The 19503-nt window shown below is 49.7% G+C and overlaps 1 protein-coding gene across 1 annotated transcript in view; it reads left to right on the top strand.

The window, feature by feature from the left end:
* The first annotated feature begins 778 nt into the window (after nt 1-778).
* LOC149432312 (uncharacterized) overlaps nt 779-19503 on the top strand; it is a 39927-nt gene continuing 21202 nt past the window's right edge. Inside the window, exon 1 of the mRNA XM_089665266.1 lies at nt 779-1001. Coding sequence (XP_089521392.1) covers nt 779-1001 — 223 coding nt within the window. The remainder of the gene's footprint in view (nt 1002-19503) is intronic.

Here is a 19503-nt window from a genome sequence, read left to right as displayed (position 1 = left end):
TCTGCGCCGTGGGGGATGTCTCTGGAGGACTCTGCGCAGCGGAGGGATGTCTCTGGAGGACTCTGCGCAGCGGTGGACGTCTCTGGAGGACTCTGCGCAGCGGGGGATGTCTCTGGAGGACTCTGCGCCATGGGGGATGTCTCTGGAGGACTCTGCGCAGCGGGAGATGTCTCTGGAGGACTCTGCACGGTGCGGAATGTCTCTGGAGGACTCTGCACAGCGGGGGGATGTCTCTGGAGGACTCTGCACAGTGGGGGGATGTCTCTGGAGGACTCTGCACAGCGGGGGGATGTCTCTGGAGGACTCTGCACAGCGGGGGGATGTCTCTGGAGGACTCTGCGCAGCGGGGGATGTCTCTGGAGGACTCTGCGCAGTGGGGGATGTCTCTGGAGGACTCTGCACGGTGCAGGATGTCTCTGGAGGACTCTGCACAGCGGGAGGATGTCTCTGGAGGACTCTGCACAGCGGGGGATGTCTCTGGAGGACTCTGCACAGCGGGGGGATGTCTCTGGAGGACTCTGCGCAGCGGGGGGATGTCTCTGGAGGACTCTGCACGGTGCGGGATGTCTCTGGAGGACTCTGCGCAGCGGGGGGATGTCTCTGGAGGACTCTGCGCAGCGGGGGATGTCTCTGGAGGACTGTGCGCAGCGGGGGGATGTCTCTGGAGGACTCTGCACAGCGGGGGGATGTCTCTGGAGGACTCTGCGCAGCGGGGGATGTCTCTGGAGGACTCTGCGCAGCGGGGGGATGTCTCTGGAGGACTCTGCGCAGCGGGGGGATGTCTCTGGAGGACTCTGCACAGTGGGGGATGTCTCTGGAGGACTCTGCGCGGTGGGGGATGTCTCTGGAGGACTCTGCGCAGCAGGGGATGTCTCTGGAAGTGGCGCTCCTGGCTCCGATGATGTCACCGCAGTGGCGTTGGTTTGGCACTCTTGGCCCTCATTGTTTCGGAGGTGAGGGCACCTCGGCGTTGTGTCGTCTGTTTGCTCAGGTTGAGGAAGGTAACAGGAGGAGACAATGGAGGAGTCTGGGGGGAGGGGGGAACCTATACATCCTCTGCTCTGCTAAGGGGGGACTCCGCTCAGGATGACTCTCCTCTCCAGGCCCATTGGTAGGTGGGTGGGGTCACCCCAAGAACGCAGGATAATAAAGCCATAACAGCTTCCAGCGAAGGCTTCTCACCCAGGGATCACCCACCGACCGAGCTCAGGAATCGGGGGGGCATCCTCAGGAGGGATTCCCCGGATCTCAGACCTCCCCGGAGGAAGGATCATCATTCTGGAGATATGAGGATGTCTGATCCCGGGATCCCCAGAATTCCTCCTCACTGATTGGATAGTCAGGAGACTCAGCACAGGCACCTATGAAGGGGGAGGGGATCACCATGGGGGGGCAAGGATCAATATGGGGGAAGGTATCATAATGGGGGGGTAGGGGATCACTATGGGGGGAGGGATCATTATGGGGGTTGGGGATCACTATGGGCGGAAGAGATCACTATGGGGAGAGGGGATCATGATGGGGGGAGGAGTTTGCTATAGGGGAAGGGATCACTGTGGGGGGGAGGGGATTGATATGGGGGAGAGATCACTGTGGGGGGGAAGAGATCACTGTGTGGGGAGGGGATTACTATGGGGGGAAGAGATCACTATGGGGAGAGGGGATCATGATGGGGGGAGGAGTTTGCTATGGGGGAAGGGATCACTATGGGGGGAAGAGATCACTGGGGAAGGGATCACTGTGGGGGGAAGGGATTGATATGGGGGAAGGGATCACTATGGGGAGAGGGGATTGATATGGGGGAAGGGATCACTGTGGGGGGAGGGGATTGATATGGGGGAAGGGATCACTGTGGGGGAGGAGTTTGCTATGGGGGAAGGGATCACTATGGGGGGAGGAGTTTGCTATGGGGGAAGGGATCACTGTGGGGGGAGGGGACTGATATGGGGGAAGGGATCACTGTGGGGAGAGGGGATTGATATGGGGGAAGGGATCACTGTGGGGGGAGGGGACTGATATGGGGGAAGGGATCACTGTGGGGGGAGGGGACTGATATGGGGGAAGGGATCACTGTGGGGGGAGGGGACTGATATGGGGGAAGGGATCACTGTGGGGAGAGGGGATTGATATGGGGGAAGGGATCACTGTGGGGAGAGGGGATTGATATGGGGGAAGGGATCACTGTGGGGGGAGGGTATTGATATGGGGGAAGGGATCACTGTGGGGAGAGGGTATTGATATGGGGGAAGGGATCACTGTGGGGGGAGGAGTTTGCTATGGGGGAAGGGATCACTGTGGGGGGAGGAGTTTGCTATGAGGGAAGGGATCACTGTGGGGGGAGGGGATTGATATGGGGGAAGGGATCACTGTGGGGGGAGGGGATTGATATGGGGGGAGGGATCACTGTGGGGGGAGGGGATTGATATGGGGGAAGGGATCACTGTGGGGGGAGGGGATCACTGTGGGGAGAGGGGATTGATATGGGGGAAGGGATCACTGTGGGGGGAGGGGATTGATATGGGGGAAGGGATCACTGTGGGGGGAGGAGTTTGCTATGGGGGAAGGGATCACTATGGGGGGAGGAGTTTGCTATGAGGGAAGGGATCACTGTGGGGGGAGGGGATTGATATGGGGGAAGGGATCACTGTGGGGGGAGGGGATTGATATGGGGGAGGGGATCACTGTGGGGGGAGGGAATTGATATGGGGGAAGGGATCACTGTGGGGGGAGGGGATCACTGTGGGGAGAGGGGATTGATATGGGGGAAGGGATCACTGTGGGGGGAGGGGATTGATATGGGGGGAGGGATCACTGTGGGGGGAGGGGATTGATATGGGGAAGGGATCACTGTGGGGGGAGGGGATTGATATGGGGGGAGGGATCACTGTGGGGGGAGGGGATTGATATGGGGGAAGGGATCACTGTGGGGGGAGGGGATTGATATGGGGGAAGGGATCACTGTGGGGGGAGGGGATTGATATGGGGAAGGGATCACTGTGGGGGGAGGGGATTGATATGGGGAAGGGATCACTGTGGGGGGAGGGGATTGATATGGGGGGAGGGATCACTGTGGGGGGAGGGGATTGATATGGGGGAAGGGATCACTGTGGGGGGAGGGGATTGATATGAGGGAAGGGATCACTGTGGGGGGAGGGGATTGATATGGGGGGAGGGATCACTGTGGGGGGAGGGGATTGATATGGGTCAGGGATCACTGTGGGGGGAGGGGATTGATATGGGGAAGCGATCACTGTGGGGGGAGGGGATTGATATGGGGGAAGGGATCACTGTGGGGGGAGGGGATTGATATGGGGGAGGGGATCACTGTGGGGGGAGGGGATTGATATGGGGGAGGGGATCACTGTGGGGGGAGGGGATTGATATGGGAGAGAGATCAATAAATGTCCATCTGTGGAGGTTTGGAGGTCCCTGCATGGTGGACTTGGAGACCCCTCGCTGGTATCACTGACGTGGCAGGGAGTCCACACTTGGTCGGGGCGCCCTCTTCTCCATTGTGGGAGGAGTCCTAGGAGGGCAGCTCCTGAGAGGAGCCAAGAGGAGCGTCTGTCCTACCCCTGAGCACCACACCTGACCGCAGGAGGTCGCATCTTGGGGGAGGGGATCACTGGGGGGGGTTACTGGGGGATAGCTGGGGGAGGGGATCACTGGGGGGGGGGGTTACTGGGGGAGGGGATCACTGGGGGGGGGGTTACTGGGTGATAGCTGGGGGAGGAGATCACTGGGGGGGGTTACTGGGGGATAGCTGGGGGAGGGGATCACTGGGGGGGGGGGTTACTGGGGGAGGGGATCACTGGGGGGGGGGGTTACTGGGGGATAGCTGGGGGAGGAGATCACTGGGGGGGGTTAATGGGGGATAGCTGGGGGGGAGGAGATCATTGTGGGGAGATAATTATCATTAACAGGTAAGTCGTGGTTATATGGGGGGTAAGTGATCACTATGGGGGGAGGTGTAAGTGACATGTATGGAGTAAGGTTATAATTATAGAGAGGTAAGTGGCCATTGTGGGGGGGAAATCATCTTTATGGAGAAATTTTATGGAGAGGTAAGTGATCATCCAGGGGAGGGGGGTATTGTTATGGGGGGAGTGTCATTTTATTTAGGTAAGTGATCCATATAGAGAGGTGATTATAATTCTGGGGAAGTAGGTGATGATTGGGGGAGGGGGTTGTTATTAGGAGGGGGTAGGTGGTCATTCTGGGGAGGTAAGTGATGATTGGGGGAGGGGGATTGTTATTAGGAGGGGGTAGGTGGCCATTCTGGGAAGGTAAGTGATGATTGGGGGAGGGGGATTGTTATTCTGGGAAGGTAAGTGATGATTGGGGGAGGGGGATTGTTATTAGGAGGGGGTAGGTGGCCATTCTGGGAAGGTAAGTGATGATTGGGGGAGGGGGATTGTTATTCTGGGGAGGTAAGTGATGATTGGGGGAGGGGATTGTTATTAGGAGGGGGTAGGTGGTCATTCTGGGGAGGTAGGTGATGATTGGGGGAGGGGGATTGTTATTAGGAGGGGGTAGGTGGCCATTCTGGGAAGGTAAGTGATGATTGGGGGAGGGGGATTGTTATTAGGAGGGGGTAGGTGGCCATTCTGGGAAGGTAAGTGATGATTGGGGGAGGGGGATTGTTATTAGGAGGGGGTAGGTGGCCATTCTGGGAAGGTAAGTGATGATTGGGGGAGGGGGATTGTTATTAGGAGGGGGTAGGTGGCCATTCTGGGAAGGTAAGTGATGATTGGGGGAGGGGTGGTGCAGTGAAGGGTGGACAGGAAGGTGGGGGGAGGGGGGGCACATGGAAATGTTATTGCTCCGTCTCCGGGATCAGGCAGAGAATTGCACAGCCTGGGGCACTAATAGCCCGCTACGCGTCTCCTGCCATTCGACCAATCAGAGCACAGCAAGCATGGAGTCTGCAGAGGGAAGTGAACCTGTCAGCTGGAAAGGGCATACAGGGCATGTGAGCACACTTCCCGCACTTTATACATTGTTACTGTCATATACACTTCCCGCACTTTATACATTGTTACTGTCATATACACTTCCCGCACTTTATACATTGTTACTGTCATATACACTTCCCGCACTTTATACATTGTTACTGTCATCATATACATTTCCCACACTTTATACATTGTTACTGTCATCATATACATTTCCCACACTTTATACATTGTTACTGTCATTATATACGTTTCCCACACTTTATACATTGTTACTGTCATTATATACATTTCCCACACTTTATACATTGTTACTGTCATTATATACATTTCCCACACTTTATACATTGTTACTGTCATCATATACATTTCCCACACTTTATACATTGTTACTGTCATTATATACGTTTCCCACACTTTATACTTTGTTACTGTCATTATATACGTTTCCCACACTTTATACATTGTTACTGTCATTATATACGTTTCCCACACTTTATACATTGTTACTGTCATTATATACGTTTCCCACACTTTATACATTGTTACTGTCATTATATACGTTTCCCACACTTTATACATTGTTACGGTCATTATATACATTTCCCACACTTTATACATTGTTACTGTCATTATATACGTTTCCCACACTTTATACATTGTTACTGTCATCATATACATTTCCCACACTTTATACATTGTTACTGTCATTATATACGTTTCCCACACTTTATACATTGTTACTGTCATTATATACATTTCCCACACTTTATACATTGTTACTGTCATTATATACGTTTCCCACACTTTATACATTGTTACTGTCATCATATACATTTCCCACACTTTATACATTGTTACTGTCATTATATACATTTCCCACACTTTATACATTGTTACTTTTATCTTTCTATCTGTGAACTTGTCAAAAGAATAATATTTGTTTATCGGGGGTGGGGGTGGGGGGGGGTCTATGCTGGGACCTTTCCAGGGACAGACCTCTCAGACTCAGGAGTGGCCCTCACAGCAGAGTCAGCAGTCCGAGACCGTCCCCCTCCCTGGGATTTGGTTGTTAGTTGCCCCCCCCCCCCCAGGTGAAATCTGCAGAAGGGGTTAATGGCTGGAAGTTTCTATAAATAAGTCGGTAAATTTGTTTAGTGACCTCAGAGGTCCTCTCCACAGAACGCCTATCAGGCAGGCGGGGCGGAGGAGGGGGGGGGCGGCTGATCCACCTGCCTACAGGTGCCTGAGGGACTGAAGTTCTGGCAGACAGTCGGAGGAGCAGCAGACGGAGGAGCAGCCAAGATGTCCGTCACCACGACCCTCGCACTCCTCACCCTCACGTTATGTAAGTGCCGCTTCTTCTGCCCCACACATTGGCCACTCCAATTGTTGGAGATTTGGGGGGGTCACAGGGGGTCGCACCAAGCGCAGAACCTGGGAATAGGTTTTGGGGTGTTCGTTGGAGATATCTGGGTCCCAAACTTCTCCTAGGCGTGGGGGGCCCACAGGGGTTATTGAGGACCCTGTGACTTTAGGAAGGTCAGGTGACATCTCCTCCAGAGATCCAGAATTTCCAGAGATCTGACCTCGGCTGGAATTGTAGAGAACGTTCTTCAGCAAAGAGCACCTTCATTTATTGGGGAGCGACGGTCAAGGGGCCCCCAGCCTGGAGAGGAGGAACATTCGGGGACTGAAGTTCTCAAGACATTTCATTTTTCTCTGCCGAGTAGATGGGAGTCCCCAACGTTTCGTTGACGGGGTACAAAGGAATAAAAATCGTAGGAGGTGGAGGAGACCAACCATTCCGGAGGGGTACTGGGGTCCGATCTGGTGATGATTGGGAGAGGATTGTTATTTGGAGGTGGTAGGTGGCCGTTCTGGGGGGGGGGGGTAAGTGATGATTGGGGAGGGGGATTGTTATTTAGAGGGTCATTTATTAGGGAGCGACAGTCAAGGGGCCCCCAGCCTGGAGAGAAGGAACATCGGGGACCGAAGTTCTCAAGACATTTCATTTTTCTCTGCCGAGTAGATGGGAGTTCCCAACGTTTCGTTGGCAGGGTACAAAGGAATAAAAATCGTAGGAGGTGGAGGAGACCAACCATTCCGGAGGGGTACTGGGGTCCGATCTGGTGATGATTGGGGGAGGGGATTGTTATTTAGAGGGTAATTTATTAGGGAGCGATGGTCAAGGGGCCACCAGCCTGGAGAGGAGGAACATCGGGGACCGAAGTTCTCAAGACATTTCATTTTTCTCTGCCGAGTAGATGGGAGTCCCCAACGTTTCGTTGGCAGGGTACAAAGGAATAAAAATGGTAGGATGGAGGAGACCAACCATTCCGGAGGGGTGCTGGGGTCCGATCTGGCTTTGGGGCCCCTGTTGAGTAGACCTCCTGCCGTAAATGTCATCTGGGAGAACTGGATACTCAGAGAGATGTTTGGGAGACGTAGAAGGTGCTGGGATAACAGCCCCGAAGTTCAGGGAGTTTTGGGGTCCCTACTGAGAATAGACGAGGCATCTACTTGCTGCGTTGGTATATGTGGGGGGGGGGATGGGTAATCCACGTTTTGGAAGTAGTAAGAAGCCCCTTTGTTGTAGAAGCAGAAGATCTGGTCCACCAAACTCTCCGGAGGGGTAGAATGTCCCGGGGTCTGATCTGGGATGGGAAATCGGGTGGAGAGGACATTTGTTCTTTGAGACGATCGGGAGACGAACAAGTCGTACGAAACGTCTTTGCTGTAGGGACAGAAAGCAGGACACCAACCATTGTGAAGGGGTCTGGCCTGAGGGTTTGGGGGTCCCTGATGAACACACCCCACGGTTAAATATTGTCAATGAGGGCATTTAGAGTTGAGAGAAAGTTGGTTTTTGAAAGTAATGTTCGGAAGACTTGGAAAGTAGCGTGACCGGATCTATGGGGGCCCCCGAAACTCAGGATGTGTATTGGGGTCCCTACTGAGCATACACAAGCCTTCAACCATTGTGGAGCTGAAGAGGGGCAATTGTTTAGAAGAATGGATGAGGAGACCTCTTGTAGAATTTAATGGGAGTCCTAATAATGTGGTAGATGTTGGTGGACCTAAGGGTGTGATTGGGGGGCTTCTTCGGCAGGGACGTCTGATAGGGATCACGGTAAGCTGTAGATGTTGGTGGACCTAAGGGAGTGATTGGGGGGCTTCTTCAGCGGGGACGTCTGATAGGGATCAGTGTAAGCTGTAGATGTCGGAGGACCCAAGGGTGTGATTGGCGGGCTTCTTCAGCAGGAACGTCTGATAGGGATCAGTGTAAGCTGTAGATGTTGGTGGACCTAAGGGAGTGATTGGGGGGCTTCTTTGGCAGGGACGTCTGATAGGGATCAGTGTAAACTGTAGATGTTGGTGGACCTAAGGGTGTGCTTGGGGGGCTTCTTCAGCGGGGACGTCTGATAGGGATCAGTGTAAGCTGTAGATGTTGGTGGACCTAAGGGAGTGATTGGGGGGCTTCTTCGGCAGGGACGTCTGATAGGGATCAGTGTAAGCTGTAGATGTTGGAGGACCTATGGGTGTGATTGGGGGGCTTCTTCGGAGGGCTGTGTAAAAGAGATCACGGTAAGCTGTAGATGTTGGTGGACCTAAGGGTGTGATTGGGGGGCTTCTTCAGTGGGGACGTCTGATAGGGATCACGGTAAGCTGTAGATGTTGGAGGACCTATGGGTGTGATTGGGGGGCTTCTTCGGAGGGCTGTGTAAAAGAGATCACGGTAAGCTGTAGATGTTGGTGGACCTAAGGGTGTGATTGGGGGGCTTCTTCAGCGGGGATGTCTGATAGGGATCAGTGTAAACTGTAGATGTTGGAGGACCTATGGGTATGATTGGGGGGCTTCTTCGGAGGGCTGTGTAAAAGAGATCACGGTAAGCTGTAGATGTTGGTGGACCTATGGGTGTGATTGGGGGGCTTCTTCAGTGGGGACGTCTGATAGGGATCACGGTAAGCTGTAGATGTTGGTGGACCTAAGGGTGTGATTGGGGGGCTTCTTCGGCAGGGACGTCTGATAGGGATCACGGTAAGCTGTAGATGTTGGTGGACCTATGGGTGTGATTGGGGGGCTTCTTCGGCAGGGACGTCTGATAGGGATCACAGTAAGCTGTAGATTTTGGAGGACCTATGGGTGTGATTGGGGGGCTTCTTCGGACGGCCATCTAAAAGAGATCAAGGTAAGCTGTAGATGCTGGTAAAGAACGGCCAGTTCCATCACCCATGGACCTCCACTGAAGGGGTCGATGAAAGAAGCCATGGAAACGTTTGAGGCTCACTGTGGTGATTTCCAGCCACCATGGAATAATAGTTTTACGTTCCGGTGGAACAATCCTTCGGCTGCCCCGGGGGTTGCGGCATAAGTCGACTCAAAGATAGCATTTTACGGGGCGCGGCCACCGTGAAGGGGTAAACCTTTTATCGCTCTTCATACCTCAACGGATCTTTTGACATTTTATTCTACCAAGAACTGAAAGGTTCCCTCAAGACAACTACGAATGTCAAAGAAAATACAAAATTTCAATCTTTTTATCTTTTTTTTTGAGTTGAGGATAAAAAGTTCAATTACAGCTTTGTGAGAATGAGAGATTCCTATCTGGAACCTTCCGTGGTTAAATCTTCTGCGGGGGATTATCTGGTTGGGAGGAGAACGTTCTTTAGTCATTAAATCTGTAATCTCCTCTCTCCATCAGTGCAGGTGGAAGCTTTTTGATGTTAGAACGTTTCTTTTAACGAGATTTCCTGTTGGAAGGTGATATGTTGTTCCGTGAAGGAAGTTGATGAGATGAATTGTCCTTTTATTCGGAAAAAGCCCCATGGTGTCAACGCTTCCGTAATGTTTCATTCTTCTTAGCAGGTGTTCTAACGTATAATTTTCTGGTCAGTTTGTTCTATGACAACATTCTCTGTAGAAAGATCTGAAATCTCATCTTCTGGTTAGATTGTTCTGTAGCAATGTTCTCCATAAAAGATTCTGGAATCTCCTCCTCTGGTTAGATCCTTCTATGGTGATATTCTCCATAGAAAGTTCTGTAACGTCCTCCTCTGGTTAGATCCTTCTATGATCATATTCTCCATGGAAAGTTCTGTAACATCCTCCTCTGGTTAGATTGTTCTGTGATGATATTCTCCATAGAAAGTTCTGTAACGTCCTCCTCTGATTAGATCGTTCTGTGATGATATTCTCCATAGAAAGTTCTGTAACGTCCTCCTCTGGTTAGATCCTTCTGTGATCATATTCTCCATGGAAAGTTCTGTAACGTCCTCCTCTGGTTAGATCCTTCTGTGATGATATTATCCATGGAAAGTTCTGTAACGTCCTCCTCTGGTTAGATCCTTCTGTGATGATATTATCCATGGAAAGTTCTGTAACGTCCTCCTCTGGTTAGATCGTTCTGTGATGATATTCTCCATAGAAAGTTCTGTAACGTCTTCCTCTGATTAGATCGTTCTATGGTGATATTATCCATGGAAAGTTCTGTAACGTCCTCCTCTGGTTAGATCCTTCTATGATCATATTCTCCATGGAAAGTTCTGTAACGTCCTCCTCTGGTTAGATCCTTCTATGATCATATTCTCCATGGAAAGTTCTGTAACGTCCTCCTCTGGTTAGATCCTTCTATGATCATATTCTCCATGGAAAGTTCTGTAACGTCCTCCTCTGGTTAGATCCTTCTAGGATCATATTCTCCATGGAAAGTTCTGTAACGTCCTCCTCTGATTAGATCGTTCTATGATGTTATTCTCCATAGAAAGTTCTGTAACGTCCTCCTCTGGTTAGATCCTTCTGTGATCATATTCTCCATAGAAAGTTCTGTAACGTCCTCCTCTGGTTAGATCCTTCTGTGATGATATTATCCATGGAAAGTTCTGTAACGTCCTCCTCTGGTTAGATTGTTCTGTGATGATATTCTCCATAGAAAGTTCTGTAACGTCTTCCTCTGATTAGATCGTTCTATGGTGATATTATCCATGGAAAGTTCTGTAACGTCCTCCTCTGGTTAGATCCTTCTATGATCATATTCTCCATGGAAAGTTCTGTAACGTCCTCCTCTGGTTAGATCCTTCTATGATCATATTCTCCATGGAAAGTTCTGTAACGTCCTCCTCTGGTTAGATCCTTCTATGATCATATTCTCCATGGAAAGTTCTGTAACGTCCTCCTCTGGTTAGATCCTTCTATGATGATATTATCCATGGAAAGTTCTGTAACGTCCTCCTCTGGTTAGATCCTTCTATGATGATATTATCCATGGAAAGTTCTGTAACGTCCTCCTCTGGTTAGATTGTTCTATGATGTTATTCTCCATAGAAAGTTCTGTACCGTCCTCCTCTGGTTAGATTGTTCTATGATGATATTCTCCATAGAAAGTTCTGTAACGTCCTCCTCTGATTAGATCGTTCTGTGATGATATTCTCCATAGAAAGTTCTGTAACGTCCTCCTCTGATTAGATTGTTCTATGATGATATTCTCCATAGAAAGTTCTGTACCGTCCTCCTCTGGTTAGATTGTTCTATGATGATATTCTCCATAGAAAGTTCTGTAACGTCCTCCTCTGATTAGATCGTTCTGTGATGATATTCTCCATAGAAAGTTCTGTAACGTCCTCCTCTGATTAGATTGTTCTATGATGATATTCTCCATAGAAAGTTCTGTAACGTCCTCCTCTGATTAGATCGTTCTGTGATGATATTCTCCATAGAAAGTTCTGTAACGTCCTCCTCTGGTTAGATCCTTCTATGATGATATTATCCATGGAAAGTTCTGTAACGTCCTCCTCTGATTAGATTGTTCTGTGATGATATTCTCCATAGAAAGTTCTGTAACGTCCTCCTCTGATTAGATTGTTCTATGATGATATTCTCCATAGAAAGTTCTGTAACGTCCTCCTCTGGTTAGATCCTTCTATGATGATATTCTCCATAGAAAGTTCTGTAACGTCCTCCTCTGATTAGATCGTTCTGTGATGATATTCTCCATAGAAAGTTCTGTAACGTCCTCCTCTGGTTAGATCCTTCTATGATGATATTATCCATGGAAAGTTCTGTAACGTCCTCCTCTGGTTAGATCCTTCTATGATGATATTATCCATGGAAAGTTCTGTAACGTCCTCCTCTGATTAGATCGTTCTGTGATGATATTCTCCATAGAAAGTTCTGTAACGTCCTCCTCTGATTAGATCGTTCTATGATGATATTATCCATGGAAAGTTCTGTAACGTCCTCCTCTGGTTAGATCGTTCTGTGATGATATTCTCCATGGAAAGTTCTGTAACGTCCTCCTCTGGTTAGATCGTTCTGTGATGATATTCTCCATAGAAAGTTCTGTAACGTCCTCCTCTGATTAGATCGTTCTATGATGATATTCTCCATGGAAAGCTCTGTAACGTCCTCCTCTGGTTAGATCCTTCTAGGATGATATTCTCCATAGAACGTTCTGTAATTTTGTTCTATGGTTAGATTGATAATGATTTTCTCCATAGAAAGTCCCGTAATGTCACCTTCTGGATAGATTGTTCTATCATGTTCTCTGTAGAAGGATCTGTAATGTAGTCTTCTGGATAGATTGTTGTTCTATCATGTTCTCTGTAGAAGGATCTGTAATGTAGTCTTCTGGGTAGATTGTTTTACACAATATTCTCCATAGAAAGTTGTGTTATGTCTTTCTCGGGTTATATTGTTCTATGATGATGTTCTCCATAGAAGCTTCCATAATTTGTTCTTACTAGTTTGTTCTACGATGATGTCTATGTGGAAGATTTGATAATGTCCTCCTCTGACTAGATTGTTTTATGATTATGTTCTCCATAGAACGTTTTGTAGTGTCATCTTCTGGCTAGAATGTTCTCTGTAGAAGGTCCATAATGTTGTATTCTGACTAGTTTGTTCTACAAAAAAGTTCTCCTTAGGAAGTTCTGCAATGTCATCTTCTGGCTAGATTGTTCTATGATGATGTTCTCTATAGAAGGTTCTATAGTGTCATCTTCTGGCTAGATTGTTCTATGATGATGTTCTCTATAGAAGGTTCTATAGTGTCATCTTCTGGCTAGATTGTTCTATCACGATGTTCTCCTTAAGAAGTTCAGTAATGTTGTCTTCCAGCTAGATTGTTCTATGATGATGTTCTCCACATAGAAGGTTCTGCAGAGTCACCCTCTAATTAGATTTTTCTATGAGGATGTCTCTGTAAAAGTTCTTGCAACATTGTCTTCTGGGTAGATTGAGTTGACGATATCTCTGTAGAAAGTTCTGTAATGTTGTTTTTTGGTCAGATTGTTCTATCATGATGTTCTCTTTAAAAAGTTCAGTAATGTTATCTTCCAGCTCGATTGTTCTATGATGATGTTCTCTATGGAAGGTTCTGCAATATCATCCTCTAGTTAGATTTTTCTATGAGGATGTCTCTATAGAAGTTCCTGTAACGTTGTCTTCTGGCTAGATTGACGTGACGATATCTCTGTAGAAATTCCCGTAATGTTGACTTCCAGCTAGATTGTTCTATGATAATGTTCTCCATAGAAGGTTCTGCAGAGTCATCCTCTAGTTAGATTTTTCTATGAGGATGTCTCTGTAGAAGTTCCTGTAACGTTGTCTTCAGGCTAGATTGATGTGACGATATCTCTGTAGAAAATTCTGTATTGTTGTCTTCCACTTAGATCTATGATGATCTCCATAGAAGGTTCTGCAGAGTTGTCCTCTAGTTAGATTTTTCTATGAGGATGTCTCTGTAGAAGTTCCTGCAACGTTGTCTTCAGGCTAGATTGACGTGACGATATCTCTGTAGAAAGTTCTGTATTGTTGTCTTCCACTTAGATCTATGATGATCTCCATAGAAGGTTCTGCAGAGTTGTCCTCTAGTTAGATTTTTCTATGAGGATGTCTCTGTAGAAGTTCCTGTAACGTTGTCTTCAGGCTAGATTGATGTGACTATATCTCTGTAGAAAGTTCTGTATTGTTGTTTTCCAGCTTGATTGTTCTATGATGATGTTCTCTATAGAAGGTTCTGCAGATTGTTCTATGATGATGTTCTCCATAGAAGGTTCTGCAGAGTCACCCTCTAGTTAGATTTTTCTATGAGGATGTCTCTGTAGAAGTTCCTGTAACGTTGTCTTCAGGCTAGATTGATGTGACGATATCTCTGTAGAAAGTTCTGTATTGTTGTTTTCCAGCTTGATTGTTCTATGATGATGTTCTCTATAGAAGGTTCTGCAGATTGTTCTATGATGATGTTCTCTATAGAAGGTTCTGCAGAGTCACCCTCTAGTTAGATTTTTCTATGAGGATGTCTCTGTAGAAGTTCTTGTATCGCTGTCTTCTGGCTAGATTGACGTGACGATATCTCTGTAGAAAGTTCTGTATTGTTGTCTTCCACTTAGATCTATGATGATCTCCATAGAAGGTTCTGCAGAGTTGTCCTCTAGTTAGATTTTTCTATGAGGATGTCTCTGTAGAAGTTCCTGTAACGTTGTCTTCAGGCTAGATTGATGTGACGATATCTCTGTAGAAAGTTCTGTATTGTTGTTTTCCAGCTTGATTGTTCTATGATGATGTTCTCTATAGAAGGTTCTGCAGATTGTTCTATGATGATGTTCTCTAAGAAGGTTCTGCAGAGTCACCCTCTAGTTATATTTTTCTATGAGGATGTCTCTGTAGAAGTTCCTGTAACGTTGTCTTCTGGCTAGATTGACGTGACGATATCTCTGTAGAAAGTTCTGTATTGTTGTCTTCCACTTAGATCTATGATAATGTTCTCCATAGAAGGTTCTGCAGAGTCACCCTCTAGTTAGATTTATCTATGAGGATGCCTCTGTAGAAGTTCCTGTAACGTTGTCTTCTGGCTAGATTGACGTGGCAATATCTCTGTAGAAATTCCCGTAATGTTGACTTCCAGCTAGATTGTTCTATGATGATGTTCTCCATAGAAGGTTCTGCAGAGTCATCCTCTAGTTATATTTTTCTATGAGGATGTCTCTGTAGAAGTTCCTGTAATGTTGTCTTCTGGCTAGATTGACGTGACAATATCTCTTTAGAAAGTTCTGTATTGTTGTCTTCCAGCTTGATTGTTCTATGATGATGTTCTCTATAGAAGGTTCTGCAGATTGTTCTATGATGATGTTCTCCATAGAAGGTTCTGCAGAGTCATCCTCTAGTTATATTTTTCTATGAGGATGTCTCTGTAGAAGTTCCTGTAATGTTGTCTTCTGGCTAGATTGATGTGACGATATCTCTGTAGAAAGTTCTGTATTGTTGCCTTCCAGCTTGATTGTTCTATGATGATGTTCTCTATAGAAGGTTCTGCAGATTGTTCTAGATGATGTTCTCTATAGAAGGTTCTGCAGAGTCACCCTCTAGTTATATTTTTCTATGAGGATGTCTCTGTAGAAGTTCCTGTAACGTTGTCTTCTGGCTAGATTGACGTGACGATATCTCTGTAGAACGTTCTGTAATGTTGTTTTTTGGTCAGATTGTTCTACGACCGTGTTCTTCTAGAATGTCATTTTCTGGTTGGAATATTCTATGACATTTCTGGCTGGGATGTGTCTGATGTCCTTTCTCTGATGTCACCTCCTGCTCGGAACGTTCTGTACACCCCGGAATCAGATCCTTCTCATTGTTTTTGTAGTTGATGATCAGATTTGCCTGTCAGGTGACTTCCCGCCCCGTCCCCGGCTCTTCTCTTTCTATGTTATTATTATGTCCTCCGGAATCCAAAGAGGAACAATCTATAGAATTCTCCGTAAACCTTTGTCCCGGAGGTGGAACCGTCCATAGATCTATAACAATCAGGCAGTGCCAAGGCCCAACTCTGGCCAAAAGCTTGTCTTCAGTATTGGATGGGGGGTGGTGGGGGATGGGCAGACTGACAATTCATGGGGCCCCCGGGCAATAGGGGATCATGGGGCCCCTGTGTCCTTGCCCAAACTCAAAAAAGCCTATGAAAAAGGTACCAGGGGCATCTCATGGGGCCCCCTACTGACCCCAGGCCCTCGGGCAGTGCCCGAGTTTCCAAATGGTCAGTCCGCCCCTGGGGATGGGTGAAGAACTTATATCACAGATAGAATAAATGGATAAATTCTTGTATGTGTGTGGGGGCGTGGCCTCCCTATGTGGTAGAGGAGCCTCATACATCCGGTGTGTCCTTCATAGAGTATCTGCGCCACGTGACCGCCCTTTCTACTGTTTTACTGCCAAATGTCCCCCATTACGGAGGTCTGAGGTGGAAGAATGAGACAAAAAATGAAACCAGGTCGGAAGAATTCGGCCTGAAGGACGGTCCTTGTCCCGTCTCCCAGCAGTGGAAATGATGGCGGAAATTCCCAGAGGAAAAATGGTGGAAAACTTTGTGAACAGGAACATTATTGTCCCCTATGAGGAAATGATTGTCCCGATGAGTGGAATAATCTGACATCATATTTCATGTGGAAGTGGAGAAACCACCACCCTCCACTTTATTAATATGGGACCATTGGTGGAGAGACCATTGGTGGAGAGACCATTGGTGGAGAGATCATTGGTGGAGAGATCATTGGTGGAGAGACCATTGGTGGAGAGATCATTGGTGGAGAGATCATTGGTGGAGAGATCATTGGTGGAGAGATCATTGGTGGAGAGATCATTGGTGGAGAGATCATTGGTGGAGAGATCATTGGTGGAGAGATTATTGGTGGACAGACCATTGGTGAAGAGATTATTGGTAGGGAGACCATTGGTGGGGAGACCATTGGAGGAGAGATCACTGGTGGATAGATCATTGGTGGAGAGATTTTTGCTTTGGAAATCATTGGTGGAAATTATTGGTGATGACATCATTGGTGGAGAAATCATTAGTCGAGAGATCAATGGTGGAGAGATTATTGGTGGACAGACCATTGGTGGACAGATCATTGGTGGACGGGTCATTGGTGGACAGGTCATTGGTGGACAGGTCATTGGTGGACAGGTCATTGGTGGACAGGTCATTGGTGGAGAGATCATTGGTGGAGCGATTACTGGTGGGGAGATTATTAGTGGAGAGATCGACGGTGAAGAGATTATTGGTGGGGAGATGATTGGTGGACAGATGATTGGTGGAGAGATGATTGGTGGACAGATCATTGGTGGACAGATGATTGGTGGAGAGATGATTGGTGGACAGATTATTGGTCAATGAAGGGTTAGTTGAATGATATTTTGGGAACTGTTCATCTACTGGGGATCATCGGGACGTCCAAACTGTAGAATATTTGGAAGGGGAATTGTTGGAGCTGGGATTGGAACTGATGGACTGTGCACTCATCATCCACTACAGAGCCGCAGAATCATTTGGAAGTCTCTGCTCTCTCCTCCCCAGACTCTGCCGTCTCTGCTCACTCCTCCCTGGACTCTGCCGTCTCTGCTCTCTCCCCCCCGGATCTGCCGTCTCTGCTCTCTCCCCCCGGACTCTGCCGTCTCTGCGCTCTCCTCCCCCGGACTCTGCCGTCTCTGCGCTCTCCTCCCCCGGACTCTGCCGTCTCTGCTCTCTCCCCCCTGGACTCTGCCGGCTCTGCTCTGTCCTCCCCCGGACTCTGCCGTCTCTGCTCTCTCCCCCCTGGACTCTGCTCTCTCCCCCCCGGACTCTGCCGTCTCTGCTCTCTCCTCCCCCGGACTCTGCCGTCTCTGCTCTCTCCTCCCTGGACTCTGCCGTCTCTGCTCTCCTCCCCAGACTCTGCCGTCTCTGCTCTCCTCCCCAGACTCTGCCGTCTCTGCCCTCTCGTCCCCGGACTCTGCCGTCTCTGCTCTCTCCTCCCTGGACTCTGCCGTCTCTGCTCTCTCCTCCCCGGACTCTGCAGTCTCTGCTCTCTCCTCCCCGGACTCTGCCGTCTCTGCTCTCTCCTCCTCGGACTCTGCCGTCTCTGCTCTCTCCTCCCCGGACTCTGCCGTCTCTGCGCTCTCCCCCCTGGACTCTGCCGTCTCTGCTCTCTCCTCCCCGGACTCTGCTGTCTCTGCTCTCTCCCCCCCGGACTCTGCCGTCTCTGCGCTCTCCTCCCCCGGACTCTGCCGTCTCTGCGCTCTCCTCCCCCGGACTCTGCCGTCTCTGCTCTCTCCTCCCCCGGACTCTGCCGTCTCTGCTCTCTCCTTCCCCGGACTCTGCCGTCTCTGCTCTCTCCTCCCCCGGACTCTGCCGTCTCTGCTCTCTCTCCCCCGGACTCTGCCGTCTCTGCTCTCTCCCCCCCGGACTCTGCCGTCTCTGCTCTCTCCCCCCCGGACTCTGCCGTCTCTGCTCTCTCCTCCCCGGACTCTGCCGTCTCCGCTCTCTCCTCCCCCGGACTCTGCCGTCTCTGCTCTCTCCTCCCCCGGACTCTGCCGTCTCTGCTCTCTCCTCCCCCGGACTCTGCCGTCTCTGCTCTCTCCTCCCCCGGACTCTGCCGTCTCTGCTCTCTCCTCCCCCGGACTCTGCCGTCTCTGCTCTCTCCTCCCTGGACTCTGCCGTCTCTGCTCTCTCCTCCCCGGACTCTGCTGTCTCTGCTCTCTCCCCCCTGGACTCTGCCGTCTCTGCTCTCTCCCCCCCGGACTCTGCCGTCTCTGCTCTCTCCCCCCCGGACTCTGCCGTCTCTGCTTTCTCCTCCCTGGACTCTGCTGTCTCTGCTCTCTCCCCCCTGGACTCTGCCGTCTCTGCTCTCTCTTCCCTGGACTCTGCCGTCTCTGCTCTCTCCTCCCCGGACTCTGCCGTCTCTACTCTCTCCTCCCCCGGACTCTGCCGTCTCTGCTCTCTCCCCCCTGGACTCTGCCGTCTCTGCTCTCTCCTCCCCGGACTCTGCCATCTCTGCTCTCTCCTCCCCGGACTCTGCCGTCTCTGCTCTCTCCTCCCTGGACTCTGCCGTCTCTGCTCTCCCCTCCCCGGACTCTGCCGTCTCTGCTCTCTCCCCCCTGGACTCTGCCGTCTCTGCTCTCTCCCCCCTGGACTCTGCTGTCTCTGCTTTCTCCTCCCCGGACTCTGCCGTCTCTGCTCTCTCCCCCCTGGACTCTGCTGTCTCTGCTTTCTCCTCCCTGGACTCTGCCGTCTCTGCTCTCTCCTCCCTGGACTCTGCTGTCTCTGCTCTCTCCTCCCCGGACTCTGCCGTCTCTGCTCTCTCCTCCCCGGACTCTGCCGTCTCTGCGCTCTCCTCCTCCCTCCACGTGTCCCGTGTTCTGCTCTGTAACTCCTCTGCATGCCAACCTGTGTGTTTTGGCATCAGACTCTGCACCCCGAGGAAGAGTCACCTCCACCCAACTACAGACCACGGGGGTGAGAGGAGTTCACAGAGGGGGAGGGGGCATTCCTCCAATAGTAATAATACGAAACATTGGAGAGGAGAGAGCCACGGAGAGGACAGAGCAACGGGGAGGAAAGATCCACGGAGAGGACAGAGCCTCGGAGAGGACAGAGCCTGGGAGAGGACAGAGCCTGGGAGAGGACAGAGCCACGGAGAGGACAGAGCCACGGAGAGGACAGAGCATCTTAGAGGACAGAGCCACTTAGAGGACAGAGCCACTTAGAGGACAGAGCCTTGGAGAGGACAGAGCCACGGAGAGGAC

The sequence above is a fragment of the Staurois parvus genome, unplaced genomic scaffold (genome assembly GCF_062004578.1).
Source record: "Staurois parvus isolate SC_StPar_1 unplaced genomic scaffold, SC_StPar_1.0 ptg002166l, whole genome shotgun sequence".
NCBI classification, from domain to species: Eukaryota; Metazoa; Chordata; class Amphibia; order Anura; family Ranidae; genus Staurois; species Staurois parvus.
This window is presented reverse-complemented; position numbering and strand designations above follow the sequence as displayed.